This window comes from Paroedura picta, chromosome 14 (genome assembly GCF_049243985.1).
Source record: "Paroedura picta isolate Pp20150507F chromosome 14, Ppicta_v3.0, whole genome shotgun sequence".
In the NCBI taxonomy this organism is placed as follows: domain Eukaryota; kingdom Metazoa; phylum Chordata; class Lepidosauria; order Squamata; family Gekkonidae; genus Paroedura; species Paroedura picta.
Window position 1 is genome coordinate 19,065,134 of NC_135382.1, and position 20,531 is coordinate 19,085,664.

The 20,531-nt window shown below is 44.9% G+C and overlaps 2 protein-coding genes across 2 annotated transcripts in view; both read right to left on the reverse strand.

Moving 5' to 3' along the window:
* DYRK4 (dual specificity tyrosine phosphorylation regulated kinase 4) overlaps positions 1-2,303 on the reverse strand; it is a 14,943-nt gene extending 12,640 nt beyond the window's left edge. The window contains exons 1-2 of the mRNA XM_077310542.1: positions 2,184-2,303; positions 1,158-1,321 (exon numbers count right to left, since the gene is read on the reverse strand). The gene's annotated coding sequence lies outside the window, so the exon portion shown is untranslated. The remainder of the gene's footprint in view (positions 1-1,157; positions 1,322-2,183) is intronic.
* The window catches only part of LOC143823485 (uncharacterized), a 20,293-nt gene extending 1,137 nt beyond the window's left edge, over positions 1-19,156 (reverse strand). Inside the window, exons 1-9 of the mRNA XM_077309859.1 lie at positions 18,690-19,156; positions 16,660-16,762; positions 15,445-15,529; positions 14,294-14,385; positions 13,995-14,132; positions 5,566-5,637; positions 4,370-4,513; positions 2,184-2,307; positions 1,158-1,342 (exon numbers count right to left, since the gene is read on the reverse strand). Of these exons, the coding sequence (XP_077165974.1) occupies positions 1,158-1,342; positions 2,184-2,307; positions 4,370-4,513; positions 5,566-5,637; positions 13,995-14,132; positions 14,294-14,385; positions 15,445-15,529; positions 16,660-16,762; positions 18,690-19,000 (1,254 nt within the window). The 5' untranslated portion in view covers positions 19,001-19,156. The remainder of the gene's footprint in view (positions 1-1,157; positions 1,343-2,183; positions 2,308-4,369; positions 4,514-5,565; positions 5,638-13,994; positions 14,133-14,293; positions 14,386-15,444; positions 15,530-16,659; positions 16,763-18,689) is intronic.
* Positions 19,157-20,531: the final 1,375 nt, after the last annotated feature.

Sequence of the window (20,531 nt, forward strand, 5' to 3'; positions counted from 1 at the left end):
ACAGCGGGGGGATTTATTGGGTCCCCATCTTTCTATATCTGGTTGAGCCCCAGTAAACCAAATACAGTGCACCAGGTACGTATTGTACGCTGGCAGGTACTCCCTGAACTTCTCTTTTTTGCAGATTTATTAAGTAGGCCACAAAACATGGCTGGTGGGTTTCAGTCAGCTGGGTGGGCCACAAGTTGGTCAGGCCTGTTCCAAGCTCGGGTGCTGTACTGTGAAAAGTCTGCAGAGATCCCGAAAGTGTCCAGCTTGCACCCAACTCTCAGCAGCACACAAGGCAACAGATGTTACCTCCTGAATCTGTCACTACAGGGACTGAGCTCCGGCCACCCTGCCAGCAGCATGGAAGAAGTCCGCAAATGTTCCTTGCCCAAACACTTGGTCCTGGCTCCTGCCTGACGGAATGAGCTACCGGCAAAGATCCAGGTCATGACGAAGCTGGTGAAGTTCTGCAGGGGCTGCAAAATGGCACTCTTCCACCCGGCCTATGGTTGAGGCCAGGATAACACTAGAGCAACTGTGGACCTCCCTCCACCTTCACTTCCCACCTGCCTACTGCAACTTTACAGCTGGATGATCCCCTGCATAGAAAGATCTCCCACCAGAAGACTAAAAAACTAATAAGATTATCAGGGAAGCGAGGGGAAGGGTATAACAAGAGGAAATGTTAAACTGTAACATTTTAATGGGTTTTATTTATGTTATATTAAAATTGTACCATAGACTGCCCAGAGCCTACACGCAGGGAGGGGCAGCCTAAAAATCAAAATATGCTAAAATTATAATAATAGGCTCCTGATTCCAAGTTAATTATAGTGTGTTGGGGAGGTCATTCGTTCATAGGGACACCATAAACTGGAAGCAATTTGATGGCATTTCACACACCTGCGCACTCCTTGTAGGCTGGTACCAACCAGATATCAGGAATAAAAACTTTCACAGTCAGAGTAGTTCAGCAGTGGAATCGGCTGCCTAAGGAGGTGATGAGTTCAAGCAGTGGCTGGACAAGTACTTATCCCGAATGCTTTAGGCTGGTCCTGCATTGAGCAGGGGGTTGGACTAGATGGCCTTTAGGGCCCCTTCCAACTCTACGATTCTGTGATTCTATAAATAACAATGACAACAAACCAACCACAATTGCTGCCACTTACTTTTTTGTAAGAGCCATGATCATCGTCGTAGGAATTGTTGTTCTCTGTATCCGCGTATCCTTCGACTTTTTTAGCTCCCAGTCCAAGATACCACAGCTCTCTGTATTCTTTAATTTCTCGTTGTTCGTACAGAGTTAGCTGGTTTTTAAAATGTTTCAAGGCTTCTGGTTTGGAGAAGGAGACGACTATTGAATATCAACGCGATTGGCTACTGGGGCAACATGAATCAATCTGAAGACAGGATGTTACACCCCCCTCTATCACACTTGCAAGGCTCATGTCATCTCTTTAAAGGGTCAGACTAGCCAATGTTATCCCCATGGGCTAGGAATAGCCTCCAGGTGGGGGTCTGAGGATCCCCTGGAATGACAGCTCATCCCCAGACTACAGAGATCAGTTCCTCTGGAGAAAATGGCTGCTTGGGAGGGTGGACTCTCTTCTATCCCACTTCCTCTCCAGGCTCCACCCCCAAATCACCAGTGGTTTCCCAACCTGGATCTGGCAACCCTACCCCTCGTCCCCTGCCTGTGGCTGGAGGTGGGGGAAACCTGCCAACCCTGGTAGAAAGGAGGCTATGGGTTTTCCATGGGGGGACAGAGGCTGCTGTTGCTCAGAATCGCAGTGGCAATGGAGCTTCCGTGCTGAGCTCATTCAGGGGCCACTAAACTGTGGCTCTCCAGATGTCCATGGACTACGATCACCATGAGCCCCTGCCAACTGGCCATGCTGGCAGAGGCTCATGGTAACTGTAGTCCATGGACTTCTGGAGAGCCACGGTTTGGCCACCCCTGTATACAGAGCCCTGCAGTCCAGGGGTAGTCAACCTGTGGTCCTCCAGATGTTCATGGGCTACAATTCCCAAGAGCCCCTGCTGGCAAACACTGACAGGGGCTCATGGGAATTGTAGTCTATGGCCATCTGGAGGACCACAGGCTGACTACCCCTGCTGTAGTCCTTCCTTAGAGCCCTTATAAGCAAAGTAGGGTGCTACAGCATTACTTCCACTTCCCAGAGCCTGGGCTATACCTGTTGCAGTCAGAGGCAGCTTGAGATTCTGCACTTTTTCTAGCTCTGCCTTGCTGGACAGCACCCGACTGCTGCTTTCAGGCAAAGTTGGACCGAACGGCTGGCCTTGAACTCTGTTTTCCTGCTAAATAAAAAAAACACAGGCACACACAGAAAGAAACACAAATTAGGCAGAAACCGGTCTACCTCTTCTTAGTGCCCGAGTCCACTTGGCAATTCTAAAACTGTAGAAAAACCAAAGGTTGAGCAACTCAAGCAAATGTAGTCATCAGTCTTTTCATATCATGTTATCTAAGCATGGCATAGCCTTATCAATGGTCTTCTTGTGCTCTGCTCCATCCCCGATGACCTCTTAAATCCCTTAGCCACTAACTCCCAACATAGAGATTGGATCTTCAAAGTGATGCCCAGATAGATAGACCACAAATTTGGCAAAGTCAGCATCACGGTTCAAGCTGTTTAAACATGACCATCATGGATCCTCTTATTTCATTAAGATTCCGAGCCATAATCTCAGAGCAGCTTTCACATCACTTTGTTTCAAAAAGATACCCATGGAGGTCTTGGCTGGTCATTATAGCTATATACCAAAAAATCAGCATTTTTGTATTCGTGGTGTGAAAGCTCTGGAGGATTTACCCCATTACATATTTGACTGTTCAACTTCATACCCAACCCAGGGGCAAATTCCTTGATGAGATCTTATGTGGTTCTAACCTCCACTCTGTCACTGAAAAGATCATCTCTGTCCTGATCATGTTGACTGTTACATATAAGACCTCATTATTTGCTTTGGCTGCAAGGAAAATGAGGGGCAACACTGTCATTGTTAAGGCAGGCTCATAACACGCTTGCATTTCTGTACTTTTGCATGCTGTTTCATAGTCCCATGGTTTCCAATTTTATGTTTTCTATGGTTTTATTCTATTGTACTGTTTATAAACTTGTTTCTTAAATTTTGTAAAGGCCTATGTACAAATAAATACTACTTCTACGTTAGACAGGCCGGACAACAGAGAGAATTAGCCCGCCCACCTCCTTTCCCATCTCCTGCCTCACCTGCTCTAAAGCACAAAGCAAAAAGCAGACTTTCATAGACAGTGTTTGGTTCTGCGACTTCATTCCACTAGCAAAGTCCTAGGATGCAAGACATCTGGCTGGTCCTGCCAGTGAAAGGGCCTCTGCTGGAGGAAGATGGGTCTATGGCAGGGGCAGCCAGCCAAACCATGGCACTCCAGACGTCCATGGACTACAATTCCCATGAGCCCCTGCCAGCACACAAATCATCACAGAACCATCCTCGAGCTTCAGCGGGAAAGGAGGGCTACAGAGTAACTGAATAAATAATGAAAGAAACAAAAGCCGCTTCCCAACATTGGACCCGGATTATACTGAAGCACAACCAGCAAATCAAATTGTTTGTGTGGAGTAGAGACTCAAGTCCTTTCCCTCCCTTCTCCTCTCTTAGGCACTCCTATCTCATGTACCAGAAGACCCCACTATGTAGCATCCTCCTCATAAAACAGGCTCTGTTTTGTCATATTTTCAAGCTTTCTCGATGGCCCTGGAAGGGTTTCTCGAATGGGTGGGAGTTAATTAATTTTTAATATATTTTTTTAAAATGTGTTGAACGTTTATTGGGTGATATGACCAAATATGGTCCTGTTGACCCCCCCCCCAATGGCCAGTGATAGGCTTGGAGGGGGTGGGAAGGGGAGGGACCCCAGGTGGGTGTGTACACAGCGATGCTTTTGAACCATACTCTGCATGATCCCACCACTTCTGGGGTTTCTCGAAGCCTGAAGAATGTTTCAGGGGTTTCTCAATGGTCAAAAAGTTGAGAAAAGCTGGCTTATACCCTGAATCGCCTGTTGGTCTCTTAGGTGCTCCTGGATTCGAATCTAACTGTTCTACTGCTAGCCAGCACAGCTGTCTTCTGAAAGTATTGTAAATGTTTGTGTCATGAAGTTTCTTCTTCTGTTACATTCATAGCAAATGGGATTTCTTTTACTTGTCAACAAAGGAAATCAGCCGAATGCCATATTCGCAGATAAAAGTAAAAATCCATCTGCCTCCTCCCTCTGCAGCTCTTATCTGTTAACGTGCACCAGATTCTTGATGCTGATCACACTGTAGGAAACAAACATGGCAAGAATTTCTTTCTTTCTTTCTTTTTGCCCATTTACCTGATGCGACGTGTTCTGCACGTTCTTGGTAGCGATCTGTGGCAGGGTACCATCTTGTGGCTGGGGCTTGACAGCACTGGAAACTAAGTTAGATCTGGCTTGGCATTCCAGGTGAGGGAGTGCGCTAACACAGCTGTTTAATTTCTAAAGGGAAAAACGAAAATTAGTACAACAACCAACCACTTGGAGCCAGCATTATGTAGCGGTTAAAAGCGGTGAACTCTAATCTGCAGAACTTCTGAACTCTATCCGGTTGCAAAAAAAAAAACAGCTAACTGGAGGCTCTGATTCAAGAATGAGCCCATTTGGGCATATGGAACTGGCTGCATGGTTCTGGTAAATGCTCCCATACACAGATATCTTCACCCCAATCTAGCTAGATACGAAGTGCATGCAGGAGAAAGCTTCTACACTCACATTCCTAGCTGGATGAGAAGTTTTCCCCTTCCTTAACTCCAAACCCAAAACCTAATGCATGAGCTGTGTGCTTGCACTTGAAAGCTCACACCTTGAATAAATCTTTGTTGGTCTTAAAGGTGCTACTGGGGTCTGATTTAATTGTGCTACTTCAGACCAACACGGCTACCCATTTGTATCTGCTTTTTTAAAAAAAGCTATCATGTTCCAACAGGCTTTTTGGAAAGAGGAAAACAGGGCTGGATTCAGTCCACTTACTCCCCTTCTCAGACCACTAACTGTTCAGTCACACAGAGAGATGCGATTTTATGGTCTTTGTTTTATTTGTTTTATTGTTCACATATTTTAGCAACTTTTAAATTATTTATGCATTTTACAGTTTGGCCTAAATGACCATTAATAGCTAGCTGATGGGAGGATTTTAGGTTTTTGAAAAGACTACCAGGCACCAGGGTGGATGAGAAGTACTGGATACAAAAAAAAAAATCATGTCCAATGAGAAGAAGACAACCTGAGCACCCAAGATAGCTCTGACTACTTTACTGCCTGAAACAGGAAACCCAACAGTTCCCAGCAGTACAAATATGGCTAAACAAAACCCAACTCAGTGACTGATATTGTATTGTCCTTTTATGGTATTCTAAGACTGGCCACCTGTTCCAGGCCACCCCACCCCACCTAAACAGTAGGCCAGCTGAGACTGGGACCATTTTTCAGTAACTGGGTGGCTCTTGGAACCTGGTAGAACCTTCTTTCAAAGGAATTCACAGTTCAAGTACCTGACGGAAAACTTTATTTGGTCCCACACGGTTGCTCTCCCGGGATGGCAGCTGAGACTCTGCTTGATTTGACTGGAAAACACAGTATCATGATTAAGCTCAATAAAAGCAATTGTTGTTTGGTTATTACTGCTAAGCCAGCTGCTGTGCCTAGAATCCCTACCTAAAACAAGGAGAAGGATCCTGCTCATAGGCTTAAGAAAGTATGGACAAAAAAGCAAAGGGGTTATTGTTTTAAAAGATGACAGTTGTGACATGCCGGACAGCATCAACCCTAATCCTAAAACAAAGATCAGTCTTGATGGGGGGAGGGGCAAAGTGTTCCTTCCTTCCTTCCTTCCTTCCTTCCTTCCTTCCTTCCTTCCTTCCTTCCTTCCTTCCTTCCTTCCTTCCTTATCTTTCTGTCTTTCCCTTCCTCCCTTACTTCCTTCTTCTAGTTCTCCTTCCTTCCTTCCTCCCATTCCAGAATGGCATTGTGGGGAGCTATTTCCCAGATATTGCCTCTCCATGTGCACAGAATACTCCACATGGATTGGCAAAAATGGGGAAATAACTCTCCCTGGCACCATTTCAACATGAGGGAGATGGCTCGGGTTAAGTCAGAAGACTTTCCTCACACCAGAGAAGTCCAAACGAGTTCTCCTTTATTTTTTCAAAAAGCCATTCCCTGCAACTGCTGTGGGAAACCAAGTTGGGACCCAGCTCTATAAATTTCAAGTTTGGCCCACAATTTTCCATGCACTGAAGTGTCTTTCATTAGAAGAACTGAACTTTGTTCCCTTCCTCCTCCCATTGCAGCCCATTGACTCCCCCAAAACACTGCTCCTGGGAAAAGGGAACCCTCAGGAATGGCATAAGTGGCAAATTGGAGGCAAACTCTTGGATGGAACCATCCAGATGTCTTTGCTGTGTGAGTCTTTTGTCCTGCTAAGAAGCATGCTCCGCTCACCTTTTTATTATACAAAAGGACACATGAACTGTACACCTCTGAACCACCTAATTGTATAAACTTCTGAACTGTGTATGCTTCTTAGTAGTATAGCCAGTTACCATCTGTTGTCACCTTATCAGAAATTTAAATCCATGGTAGTTATAGTGGTGGCCTTCTACCACACCACTCTATCTTTTTCACATTCACCTAGTTAATTTTTCCTCTTAAGTATCCACAGCTCATGGTTGCCCAAGAACAAACAGCAGTCAGCAACCTCAGGTTCTTGCTCTGGGAATAATTTATTGTTTTAGACCTACAGTCTCTTGGGTCCTGTCGTTCCTAGCAAACCCAGTCTCTCTAGCCAATGAAAAGTACACAAGTACACGTCTGTGATATGGTGATGCGTTTTAGCAGCCCTGTTCTAGAGGGAGCAGATGAACCTCAAAAGTATCTCAGTGTCTCAGTCTTTCCATCTCTCTCTCTCTCTCTGGTATTTCCCACATGCTGAATAATGTACTTTCAATGCACTTAAGTGATCATTTTCAAATGGATTTTGTAGTTTCACACTGTGAAATCCAGTTACAAAGTGCATTGGAAGTGGACTGTGTGTGAAAGCATAATCTCGATAATCTTCTTGACAAGGCAAACAATGCCTCTGCATGAGATGTAACCCTTGATTTGACTAAGTGACAATATACGATAAAACTTATCAGGCACTTTCGGGAATTATCTCAAGTGGCCGGGCATATACAAAGATGCATACTTTTTAGTGGCAGCTACATACTGGCTATCTTGCTCAGATCGGCCTTTGATCTAACTTGTCCCAGACCTGAGTCAAGGGCTGTAAGACATATTTGTTTCCAATCATATAGACAAGACATTCAGCAAGTGTTCAAGTCACATTTGGCTAAATAAAGCTTTAGTCACATGAAGTCTGAAACATGACCAGGGACTAAACCAAGTTTGGATTTCCTTTGTAATCAGCCATTATTTTTTAACATTACCAGCTCTTCTCTCCGAATGAGTCAGGAGGTCTTTAGCACTGCAGATACCCCCAGAAAACATTTAGTGTGGGGGAAACACGGCTGCTCTTTCATGGCATCAAGTAGAGGAAGAACGGCGTAACATTCAAGGATCCATAAGGATCAGTCAGCAAGAGGCAAGTTATGATGATAAATTTAACCCTTTGCACACTACCTGCTATCCCAGATATCCCAAAGGTTTATCTCTCCCTCCCCTCCTGCCTTTTAATTTTCTATAGCATTACAAAATAATTTGAGGGGAAACTGAGACATTTAGTTTCCTTCTAGTGCATACAAATAATCTGGGAGATGGTAAATTTTGCATCTCTCACTGTGCTTCAGGCCCTCAAGGAAAGACAGAAGCAGAAGACCTCTTGGACCTTTCCGAAAAGCTAGTGCTAAGTAGTTTCATTTAATGTGATTCGGCATAACAGATATAGGGGATGAAAACAGTGTTCATCCAGTTTAAAGTATCCTGGTGAACTTTTAGGCAGTCCTTCTGTCTAACAAAGTATTCTGAAAAAGTTTAGGATCCCCTTGGTATTTATGGGCTAAAGGTGGCATTTTGCTCCAGTTTAAGAAGCCTTCCTCTGACGCAGGGGGATCAAAAAGGGAAAGCCTGACCAATAGAGGAATGGATCTAAGGGATCCAGCCCAATATGCTTCACTGAAACAATTCTTTACACCAAGTCTCTAAGTTATTTAACTCCAGGGCCAGAGAACGGCATTGTTTAAAGTTGTATTCTAGTTTGCAGATGCAGGTGATAGTTGCCCATTAGAAAAGTTGCCAATCTCCAGGTGGCGGCTGGAGATCTCCCACTATTACAACTGATCTCCCAGTGACAGAAACCTGGACAAAAATCCAGGTGACAGAAATCAGGAAATTTGGGATATGCCCCTGTGTCTATATGGCCATTTTGCAAGTTGGAATCTATAGCACTATTCTCCAAACTCTGCCCTAAGGCCTTATTTCACCCCACTGAGGTCCCCCCACTTTGCCAACCCCTCCCTCTCTAGCCACCACCTCTGACATTTCCAGGCATTTTCCAACCCAGAAGTGACAATCCTACCCTTTAGACATCAGCAAATAATTTTTTCAAAGTTCTCACTGCCTACAAGAATGTTTTCCAGGTGTTTTAAAGAAACATCTGCTTACACATTTCTTTTGCCTAAGCTTGCATAAGCCACTCAAAGAGATTTCCTAAGTTCCTCAAACAATTAATGCAGAACTCATTGGATACAGAATGTGTTGGCTCACATTTGCTTCAGCCTGGCAACTATCCCATGCAGGGAAAGGACATCCTTATTAACCAAAGCCCACGCACACATTTTGCAGGGGAGAAAAATGCTGAAATTCCCACGAGAGTTACCTTTGGCTGAATCCTTCGGTTCCTTCTCATAGGCAAGCAACAGGTGCTGAAGAAACTGAGATCACAACAGTTTTGGGTGCGACTCTCACCCCCCATAATGATAGAGCTCCATGTTTTAGACCTGTCTCCATTAAAATGTTCACTCTGAAAAGTCAAATCCAACACCACTCTTTGTCTAATCCGCAGGCATCAAAAAGGGGATTGCCACTACAAATACTACAAGCACAAGGTCTCTGGTCATTCTTTTACAGAGGCATTAAAATTCTGATTTTGATACACCCTTAAGACCGCGGCGGCAACAAAGCTACGTGTGACATGAGCCCATTTGCTGACGTGCTAAATTCTTTGGGGAATTAATCGGTAACACAACACAATTCATCAGCCAGGCTCCTTTCTGTAAAGCTGTCCCTTGAGGAACAAAGTGAACAGTTCTGAAAAAAAGAAAGGAGAGGAAGGAAAGAGGCATCCCTCCCTGTCAGGAACAGTAGAATTGGGACTAAGGGCCAAATTACACAGTACCACTGATACATGTTGGGTCACAGACAGAAGACCCAACTCACAGTCAGATGCATTTCTGAGATCTCAACAAAAGTACTTGTTTACTTGGTGCTGCAAGGGGGTTGGGGGAAGCAATAGTGTGGTGCAATCTTTCCTGATTAGCTCCTTCTCCTGCAGACCACCGGTTCCCCCATCCTGTTCCTAAGGTCTCCTATATTCAAGGAGTGAAATTTCAGGAGGTGTTTAGGAATTTAGCTGGCAAAGAATGGCAAGGAAGTCCTGTTCCCCTGATGAAAATCGCTTCAGTCAGGGAAGATTTATGGCCAAGGTTCAGTTTGCAGCCCTGTCTCCCTTGTTAAATTTCTCCTCTCCTAATGAAGCCATTTCAAAGGTGTAAAGGTGGAGGTCCCACAGAGGGTTGTTAACTTCCCAGTGCCACTAGGAGATCTCACAGTTCTCCTGGAAGAAATGACCACTTCAGATGGTAAATTCTATGGCATTATGCCATCACCCTTCCCCAAAAGTAAGAAACTCTGTTCTCCCCAGGCTCTGCACCTCAATATCTCCAGGACTTTCCCAACCTGTTGATCACATTATTCCAACAGCAGGGCTGCAGTCAGCATCCCTTGTTGTGGAAAGATATTTTCATGTGGGGCTTCAAAGAAATGATTGGGGCAAATAATCACCAATTTCCTTATAAGCCAACCAACTTCTAGAAGTTTCTTACCAGTTCCAACAGGATGTGCATCCTAGTATCTTTCAGAATAAGCTAAAAATGGAGCTATTAATCCCATCTTCCCTGGCACAGTGCCCTTGATACTTATCTCACCCATGGCTGCTTTAAGGCCATAACATTCTGTAGTTCCCATCATGGAGCATTAATTTCCTGCTGTATTTGGCCCTGTCCAAATCTCTTCCATTGCCACCCAACAGCTTCTCCTGGAAAACAAGACTAAATATCGTAGAGGAAGGGCCAAGATGGCGCCCTTAATAGACACCTTGGTGCACCACTCCGGCCTTTATTGTGGTTTTAAGGTATTTATTTTCCTCTAAGCATGAAATTTTGATAAAGTACAGCTGGCTTGAAGCCTTCAAGAAGAGAACTGCAGTCTTTCCTAATCTGTAAAGATCCAAAGGTTTCCTGACTCAGCCTCCCACTCTTTGGTGGCTACTTATCATCACGGACTGGAATGTGCAGGCAAGTGGAAACCAGGGCATTGACTTGAGAACAATAAACAAATTAGTTGTACTAATCTTTGGGCATTTGCTCTCAGCAAAGCATTGCTATGATTTATTTCTTGGGTGCTGTCAATAGAATCCGCCTCCCTGCACCTGTTTTTCTGCCATTAAAGCCACTGGTCCCTTCCCTAATAGGAATACTAAAGTTACTGGCAAGCTTGTGTAATTGTTGGAAGCTACGACATGGTGTAAGGAGAAAAGGAATCTTGCATTGCTAGGCTGGAGTTGTTTGGTCTACCTGACTCAGTTCTGCTCCCCCCCCCCCTTTAGAAGAAAAAGAGTTGGTTCTTATACCCCACTTTATACTATTCAAAGGAGTCTCAAAGCAGCTTACAGTCACCTTCCCTTCCTCTCCCCAAAACAGATACCCTATGGGATGGGGAGGGGGGAGCTGAGAAAGCTCTAAGAACTATGACTGATCCAAGGTAACCCAGCTGGCTTCACGTGGAAGAGTGTAGAAGCAAACCTGGTTTCCAGATTAGAGTTTGAACCACTTCACCACACAAGTTCTGAACCTGGATACCTGGCACAGTCCAGAGGTATTTCCCTGCTGTGGGTATCTCTAGTTATAACAGAGATATTGCATCAGCAGCTACCTATCACCTGGGGAAACCTTTCTGCATGTACATTCGCAAAGAATACTGAGTCATCTGCCAATGCAGAGTCATCTACTGTTTGAAGCACTGTACTGTGGGTTTTTGAAGAGTCAGGGTGTGGCCAGATTTTTTTGCAATGATCTTGAGAGTGACTGAAATGATAAGTCAATATATTCACTTGTGCTCAGCTCGCCTTGAACTATTCTGTGGATTCCTTCTTACTCGGAGGAGTGACCAAGAAAATGAATTTACACACTTTCGGAACACCAAACCAAGTAGAATTCATGACTTTTGAATTCTGCCTGATTCCCCTGAGTTCCCGCCCCTAACAAGTCTTTACTGGAAGGAACCCCTGAAACAGAGTCACCCTTGGCTGATGCTGTTCCTAATGACACTGCATTGAGGCAGGAGAGTAGGACCATCTCAGGTTGGTCTTCCTCAGGTGTTCACAGGGTGGGAAAAGTGGGAGCTGAGGAGGCTGATGATTTTTCTTGCCTGATAGCTAGGACAGTGAGCACCATAGCCTGCCGAACTCAGTCCTCACCAAGCTGGACCATCTTATTGATGCAGTGACAAAATTTAGCTCCTGTAATTGGCTATTGGTGAAGCCAATACTGTTCCATCCCCTCTTCCCTACCTGTTTTTCTACTGAACAGCAACGAAAAGAGCTCTTGATGTGTGAAATACTAGCTAATTGCAGCTACAGTCCCGTCAGATTTCTCCGAATGTTTTATTAGATGTAGGCCCGCTTCTGGGATGCCACAGTTGGCATAGTACAGTTCTTAAAGGTCCATCTTAAGAGCAAGGGTTCATCTATTGATCTGAGGTCAGTTAAAAGCCTACTATATCTCCTCAGAGAGCTTCTTGTGGCGCAGAGTGGTAAGGCAGCAGACATGCAGCCTGAAAGCTCTGCCCATGAGGTTGGGAGTTCGATCCCAGCAGCCGGCTCAAGGTTGACTCAGCCTTCTATCCTTCCGAGGTCGGTAAAATGAGTACCCAGCTTGCTGGGAGGTAAACGGTAATGACTGGGGAAGGCACTGGCAAACCACCCCGTATTGAGTCTGCCATGAAAACGCTAGAGGGCGCCACCCCAAGGGTCAGACATGACCCAGTGCTTGCACAGGGGATACCTTTACCTATATCTCCTCAAATCCTGTTCTCCCCAGACTCCACCCTAACAAGCCAGCAGCCTGGTATGTGCTGCACTTGTGGTGCCCAGCATGCAACCACCATCCATTTTTCAAATCTTGCTTACAAAGAGGTAATTGGTAGATAAGGTTGCTGAAATAACTGAAGTACTTTGTGCCTGTTGGTGAAGCAGAAATACTGGTGGGTAAAGTTATTGATCTTTACCCACCAGATAACACAGGAAATCTGAGAGCAATTTTTATTTTCTTTTGGTACTCATACACACACACACAAACATTTTAAACTTTCCCTGTCACTATTTCCCCCCCAGTGATCCAAGCTCACTGAAAAACAGTAGTATCGATAGACTCATTCCTCTTCTTAAAGCAAACCACAGAAATTGCTAAGATGGACAAAGCAAGCAATTGTGGATGAAGGGGGAGATGAAGGGGGAGAACCCACCGATGAAGTGGGAGAACCATAACTGTTCTGCTAATATGGTTGCCAGAGAGTAAATGCAGCATGAAGAATCTCTAATTTCTATTACACAAAGACACACCCAGTGTGAAACTGAGAAACCAACCATCTACACATGCAAAATCAATTTCAGTGCTGCTACGCTATTTGTTTTTTCCCATTGATATGTAAGAACATATACTCCGCAATTCCCAAGAGAAAATCGGAGAGAGAAAAAAGGTTGGAATGCAGGCATAGGATTTGAAGCATAGCCATACTGACTTGAATTCGGCGATAATCGAAAGTACACTGTGTGTGCAGAAAAGTCATGAGATGGAAAAACGTTCTTGGGGTCATAACAGATAGTTCAATGAAAGTGCCCACCCAGTGTGCTGCAGCAGTGTAGAGGGCAAACTCTGTTTCGGGGATTATTAGGAAAGTGGTTAAAACAGCCAATATTCTAATGGTCCTGTACAGATCTATGTTGCAGTCTCATTTGGAATACTGTGTACAGTATTAGGGAATTGGAGCAGCTTCCGTACGAGGAAAGGCTAAAGAGTTTCAGTTTAGAAAAGAGACAACCAAGAGGGGGACATGAAATTAGGCATGGAGTGGAGAGATTTGACATAGAGAAACTTTTCTCCCTCTCCTAAAACACTAGAGCTTGAGGGCATCCAAGTGGGCAGTAGGTTCAAGGCGGACGAAAGGAAATACTACTTTGAACAGAGTGATTAAAATGTGGAATTTGCTGCCAAAGAATATAGTGATGGACACAAGAATCAACAGCTTTTAAAGGAGATCAGGTGGATAGAGTTTTGCCCAAATACCAGAGTGTTGTCTGGATGTCACAGGTGTGATGACACCACTTCCTGTCCAACTCCAGCCAGAGGCCTGGGCCTTTCTCTTTCTCCAGGTAAGTCCGCTCAACCCCCAGTGGTTGTCATGTGGGAACTGGCAGCCTTACAGGAGAATGGGAAGGGAAATAGCATTTACCACTCCCAGGTGGGGGAGACAGGTGGTGAGTGGCCTCAGGTAGTGACCCTGTTGAATTGCTATGGGTGCATCCCCATGCTTTTGGGGAGCAAGTAAGAAACCCTGTGGCCACAGACTGTTATTTGGGCCTTCCCTATCCAATCAGTACTTTGCTCATACAGAGGGCTCACCCAAAAAGGCTTACTGCTTCTCTCACCTGCTGATGCCAGTCTTTGAGATTTGTCAGGCCCAAGTTGCCTTTCTTGAACTTGTGTGTCAAGCCTGTGTTTTCTTGAGGAATGAAAGGCGGTACTTCACGCTGTCTTTGGACTACAGGTTTGGGCTCAGGGAGAGACTGCAAAGAGCAAGCCAAAATTTCATGAAATCTCCACTCAGGTTTTGCTTATGACATTAAACAGTCGAAATCAGTGAGATTTTATGCCTATGAAGGAAAGTACTGAAAAATCCCTTTGCTGGGATGCAATAGATATGGATAGCCATAACAGGTTTGCTTACCAAAGGAAGTTGAGTGTAGCTTGTTTCACTGGCAATCTGATCTCCCTTCGTTTTGCTGGCTGGATGACTTACATCTCCTTTAGGAGATTTTCCTGTTTGGAAGAAGAGAGGCCGAAGGTATATTTGCACACAAACAAACTTCTGCCAGTTTGAGACCAGTTTAGCTATCAAGACATCCCCCAAAGGTGGGAATAACTTGTGCCTGTACCAGTTTATTCATAGATGGCTTTGAACTTTTAAAAAGCGGGTCAGATAAACTCAAGGAAGAATTAGCTACAGCATCTAATGGAAAGTTCGGTACTCAGAACCAGCAAACCTCTCAGTGCAAACCACAGAGGAATTGCAAGTCCAGATTTATTCAAAGCATGAGCTGTTGAGTGCAAGCACTCTTCCTCAGCGGGATTGGCTTCTCTCACTCACACTGGTCCTTGTTGCCTCTTTTATGACCTCAAAAACTGGTTTCAAACCCAGTTCTGTGGGCTCTGCATGGGGTAGGGCTTGTAAGGAGGCCCAAGGAAGAACCCCTCCCTCAGATCTTATATAAACTCCACAGATGTTCTTTATGGATGCCGGTCCCCAGGTGGGACCTGGGGATCTCCTGAAATTATAGCTAATCCACAGACTAAAGAGATCAATGCCCCTGTAGGAAATGGCAGCTTTGGAGGGTGGACTCCAAAGCTTTATACTCCACTGAGGTCCTTCCCCATGCCGAATCTGATAGAAGAAAGGAGACTGAAGCCACCCTATTTCTTTAATGCTCTAACAAAATGCTCAGTTAGACCGTTTATGCACTGGGAACTTCACTGCCCCACCCCCCTATCAGGAGCACAAATGGGGGGCAGATGAGGTGCACCAGGCCAAATGCTCCCCCATGTGGGTGCAGGAAGAGGTGGGGCAACCTGCCACGACTAAAACCCCAGCCTGCAGCCCAGCATGAAACCTCCAGTGCATAATCGGTCTTAAAGACTTAGATAGATCAAGGAGGATAAAAAGAGATGGATATCTCTTAGCACCTGTATTCAGAGGTTTACCAACTTTGAACATGGAGGTTCTCTTTAGTCACAATGGCTAGGAGCCACTGAAGTTAATTTTACAAAAGTTCCCTATAGTCATGAAGGGAAAGAGGCGTATATTATGAACACTTTGCTTACTGCAGGAATCCGGTTGATCTGAGCCAGTTCTAGTTTTCTCTCCATCTTGCTTTGAGCTGTGAACGACAGCACTCGGTTCCCTTTCCTGTGGACAATAACCAGAGGAAGGAGAGAAGCACAGGATGCTGCTGATAAATGGAACTGGGGAACATCACCAAGTTTTTTTTAAAGTACAGTGAGTGTTTCAGAGAAGCGTTTTCCAAATCACCATTGCAGGGAAGAAGAAGAAGAATAGTTGCTTCTTATATGCTGCTTTTCCCTACCCGAAGGAGTCTCAAAGCAGCTTACAGTCACCATCTCTTTCCTCTCCCCACAACAGACACCCTGTGAGGTGGGTGAGGCTGAGAGAGCCCTGCTATTCCTGCTCGGTCAAAACAGCTTTATCAGTGCCGTGGCGAGCCCAAGGTCACCCAGCTGGATGCATGAGGAGGAGCGGGGAACCAAACCCGGCTCGCCAGATTAGAAGTCTGCACTCCTAACCAATACACCAAACTGGCTCTCACCAAACTGAAGGAATATATCTATAGTTTCAGTTGGTCTGTAGTAGAAGAGCAGGATTTTTCATGTCTAGTTAAGCTAAGATTTGAGCCCGGTAGCGAGGAGGAGGAGAGAATGTATACTTTTTACTACTCGGAGGAGTCTCAATGTGGTTTAGAATCACCTACCCTTTCCTCTCCTCCTGAGCCAGTTTCCAATACTAAAGCTTCATGAGCTCAAATCAGGAAGTCCATCAGGCACAAAGTGGGTGGTGGTCTGCCAACAGAATTCCTAACATCTTTCATAAGCAAATCATGTAAGATGGAATCTATGCACATTTATTGCCACTCTGCTTCTGTCTTGTTTCTGCACTGGACCAAGTGTCTGGTGTTGTTTCAGCTGTAACAAACAGGACCAGCCAAGTCCTCAGCAAGCCTTGAGCCCAGGATTACCTCTATTTTATTCAGGACTAATTTGGCATTTAACCAAATCATCCCTTGGCAAGCTGAAATAACTTCATTTCATCAAGATTGGGAAGAGGGCAAGACTCTCGTTGTCTGACTCTGCTCTGCTTCGCCTAAAGCAGGGGACGGACTAAACACCCCCTCGACTGGAAATTAACTTTTAAAAAACCTATTCGGGTTTTTGAGAAACCACAGTCCCCATCACCATCATATCCTGAACGACAAGTAGGAAAATGACAAACATGATCCCTGCCTTAAAATAACTTTTGCTCACCTTTTGGAGTGTTGCGTTTGGTTTTTCACCAGGTTTCAGTATAACCGGGAGAGCGCTTGACCTGCCTTTTTTTATTTTTTCAGGTTTGATGGCAATTTTTTTCCTAAATAATTAGAATGGAGAAAAATGCATGGAGGAGAGGTTACAAACTGGTCACAAAATCAATGTACACATGGGAAATTATTTGGGCCATTCTGCCTTTTACGATGCGGGAGGGGGGGGGGATTATCAGTAAAGTGGCTCAAGACATGGTTTGGTCATAACATGCTAAGTACATGTGTCCCTGGAGAGAGTGGCAGGAACATTGTACATACATGCCTAAGGGCTACCAAAATCATAAGGAAAAAGAATGAGGCATTACTGTAGTCCTGTATCGACATACCTGCAACAGGGCTTTGACGGGGGGAAATTTGGAAAGCAAAAACATCTAATGCAGGGTAGACAATCTTTTTGGCACAAGAATCGGAAAAGCACCATTATTATTATTATGTTTTATAATTTATTTATCTATCTAATGTATATGCCGCTCTTCCCTGAGGGCTCAGGGCGGCTTACAAAGTCTGTAATGAGAGATCTAAAACATTTGCACACAAGTAGAATCACCCACGGATGTTCTCAATAGGATGGAGACAACTCAAGCAAGGTTAATCAGAGAGACTTCAGAGCTTATGGGTTTGTCATTTTTGATGCTCACACACTTCCCCTTATTCCTTATATCCTTTCCAGGCATTCAAAATGCTGTGATCTTCTGAATTACCAGAATGAATGAAAAACATGAGATTCTTCGTCTATGTCACTTTGAGTTTTAAGGCTTTCCAGTCTATTTGTAGTGTAAAAAAACAAACAAATGGGGATAGTTTATTTCATTTTATCTGACTCTTTGTCCAACAACTGTAAAAGTACTTGTGTCAAGCCCAGGACTGAGCTTGAGGGCCAAGTCAGGATCGTAGTTTACAATGTAATTGAGAAATGCACAGCTAGATCCCCTCTGCCAGATTCAGTCAGTTTAAACTGAAACTGACTAATAGCATGTACTGGTGGGAAGATCCATTTTTGCTTATGTACAGTATTTGCTGGCGTATAAGACTACTTTCCCCCCTGAAAAACATGCCTCCAAGTGGGGGGGGGGGTCGTCCTATACACCGGGTGCACTTCAGTTGGGATAGACATAGCTGCCCAATAGTGGCCCATAGTACTGTATTTTCAGTGGAAATGTTGGGGGGTCGTCTTATATGTCCAGTCGTCTTATACGCCGGCAAATATGGTATATAATTTGTTGTTGTTTTTTTTGGGGGGGAGGGGGTCTTGGTTCAGTTTCAGTTCTTTTTGCACCCTGCTGGGATCACAATAAAGAGCTCAAATCACTTCTAGTGTCCATGTCCACCCCTAAATCCACAGACTTTACAGTAATTGAACAATAAAAAAGAAGAGTTGGGTTTTATATCCCGCTTTTCACTACAAATTGCCTTCTCTTCCTCTTCCCATGGCATCCAACGAGGTAGGTGGGGCTGAGATAGCCCTGAGAGAACTGTGAGAGGCCCAAGGTCACCCAGCTGGCTGCATGGGGAGGAGAATCAAACCTGGTTCTCCAGCTTAGAAGCTGCCACTCTTAACCACCACACCTCTTTGAATGACATACTTTCAATCCACTTTGCAACTGGACTTGAGTTGGGTGAAATGGCAAAAAAACACTTGCAAACAGTCACCGAAACAGATTGAAACTGCATTATTTAGCATGTGTGGAAGCACCCAGCAATATTTAGCCATGACTAGGCTTAAAATAATTAAACATAGCAGGAGCTGCCAGACTTGATAAAACCAACATATGATGGCTGACTCCCCTGGCTAAATGAGCATGCTTTCTCCAGAGAGAATTCCAGGAACCCGGATGGAGACCAACAGGGCCCTCCTAATGGCTGATAACCCTTAATGGGAGCGCCAGCCTGCATCTCATGGGGAGGGGGGGGGAGCCTTCCCTGAGCTACATTCTTTTGCCACAATCTATAATGAATGATTGACAATTTCCCTACCTCAATAGAACTGGTTGAGATGTTATTAGCTGTGGAGCCAAGGTGCTCATCTTGTTTGCTGAACATTCCTCCATGGATCTTAACACAGACAGAAATGTCTTCCATGAAATTTCTAGTGAATCACCTGTTTCCACAGCAGAAGCCCCAGGGAGGCCCGGAGGCCCAGGATTGCATGGTGAAGGACAAGCAAGGGGTCTTGCAGCACCTGTGCAGGCGATCCGGTCTTGATAATCGCCCGTCTCCAGCTTGTGCTCTGCACCAGCCTTCTGTTTGTTTTGCTCAGCGAGTGAATGTTTCTTCTTTTGTGGCATTTCCCACAGCCCTCAAGAAGAGTCCATCACAAGAACAATAAGCTCTGCTGAGGCATCAACACGCCATCTGCTGAAGGCAACCAAGCTGAGACGTGAACAGGTCACAGCAGTAGCATCCTATCGCAATATTTGGGTCTTGGCCAATTTTAATCTGTTTTTCAGTATTTACAGCACCCAGGCACAATGATGGGACACTGTGGGTACATGATGGGCCAGTGGAACTTTCCTGAGGATGGCATCTATGATGCAACAGTGTCACACAGGTGAGGTTGGAATGTCCGGAAACCTGTCGATTGAACTTCACAGAAGAACCAAGTTGCCATCTACGGGGTCGCCTGCCTGAGCAGCGGACTCAGCTCTGCTCGATCCTTTTGTGGGAGTGTCCCCCGTCCAAGAATTTACCCCAATACCTCAGTAATTGTGACTACACTCCACTCCTTTGTTGAAACCCAGCTGCAAAACTTAGAGCCAAGGGGATGAGCCAACCTGCTCCAAGCTCTTACATAAGTCAATGGCTCTGGCTGAAGGAAAACCAATTGATTACCACCTCCTCACAATACTAGAATATCACACCTAAGGGGGCAGAAATTACTAAGAGCCAAATTGGTAGATTGCAAAGCCTTGCTCTTGAGGCAGGAGAGGCTGACTGGCCTCAGAGGTGATGGATTCTCCCAAGTGAAGATTATGGGCCATTCCGCACAAGGACCAATGTTTCCAATTGTTTCCACAAAGCGGAAACGCTATTTTAAATAGTGGAATCTCGGCTGGAAATTTGGAGGAGAGAGCCAGGGGGAGGGACTTTGTTTCAACCGCTACATTGAGAACGCACATGTCTTTTTCGCAAGTGTTGCAGGTTGTTGGCAAGAGTGTCACGATTTTCTGAGGGTGAATCCACTTTTCCCGATTCCCCGAAAATCACTACAACAAAGCGATTTTGGCGCTAGAGTTGCAGATTGCTTACGACGTCATGCGGAACGCAGTTTTAGTGGCGAAAACAAAATGTAAGACTATCCCTATATTACAATCATGCGGAATGGCCCTATGAATTCTCTGAGCACTAAGAAGCTCTTGCATTTTCTAGCTTCTGACCAGGAAGGTACAAGCCATGAAGGTCAAAACCTTTGCCTAGGGTGGGAAGGGGGAAGTCCCTAATGTTTTAGAGCCTGTAAGCACCTTTGGAGTTCTGACACATGGTGGTGGGCCGACAACCACAAAATAGCTGCCACGGGAGGCGGGTTTAATAGTAGTAAATCTTTGACATTTCAGGAAGGAGTTCTGTTCAAAAGATGCTTTAGAATAATTTTTTGCAGTGCAAAGTCACGTGTTGCTTAAAAGATGCTTAAAAGCACCGAAGAGGCAGTTCACCATGCAGAGCAAAATCAGTTTTGGGGAGTAAATTAACTCTTCTGTGCAGAGATCAGAAAAACAACGATGTATTTAGTGAGTTTGCATCAGCTTATCCATCATGCAGAAGAGGCCCAGAAGTCCAGCAACCCCTCTGGAGGGTGGCAAGTCTGATTGAGCACCTCAT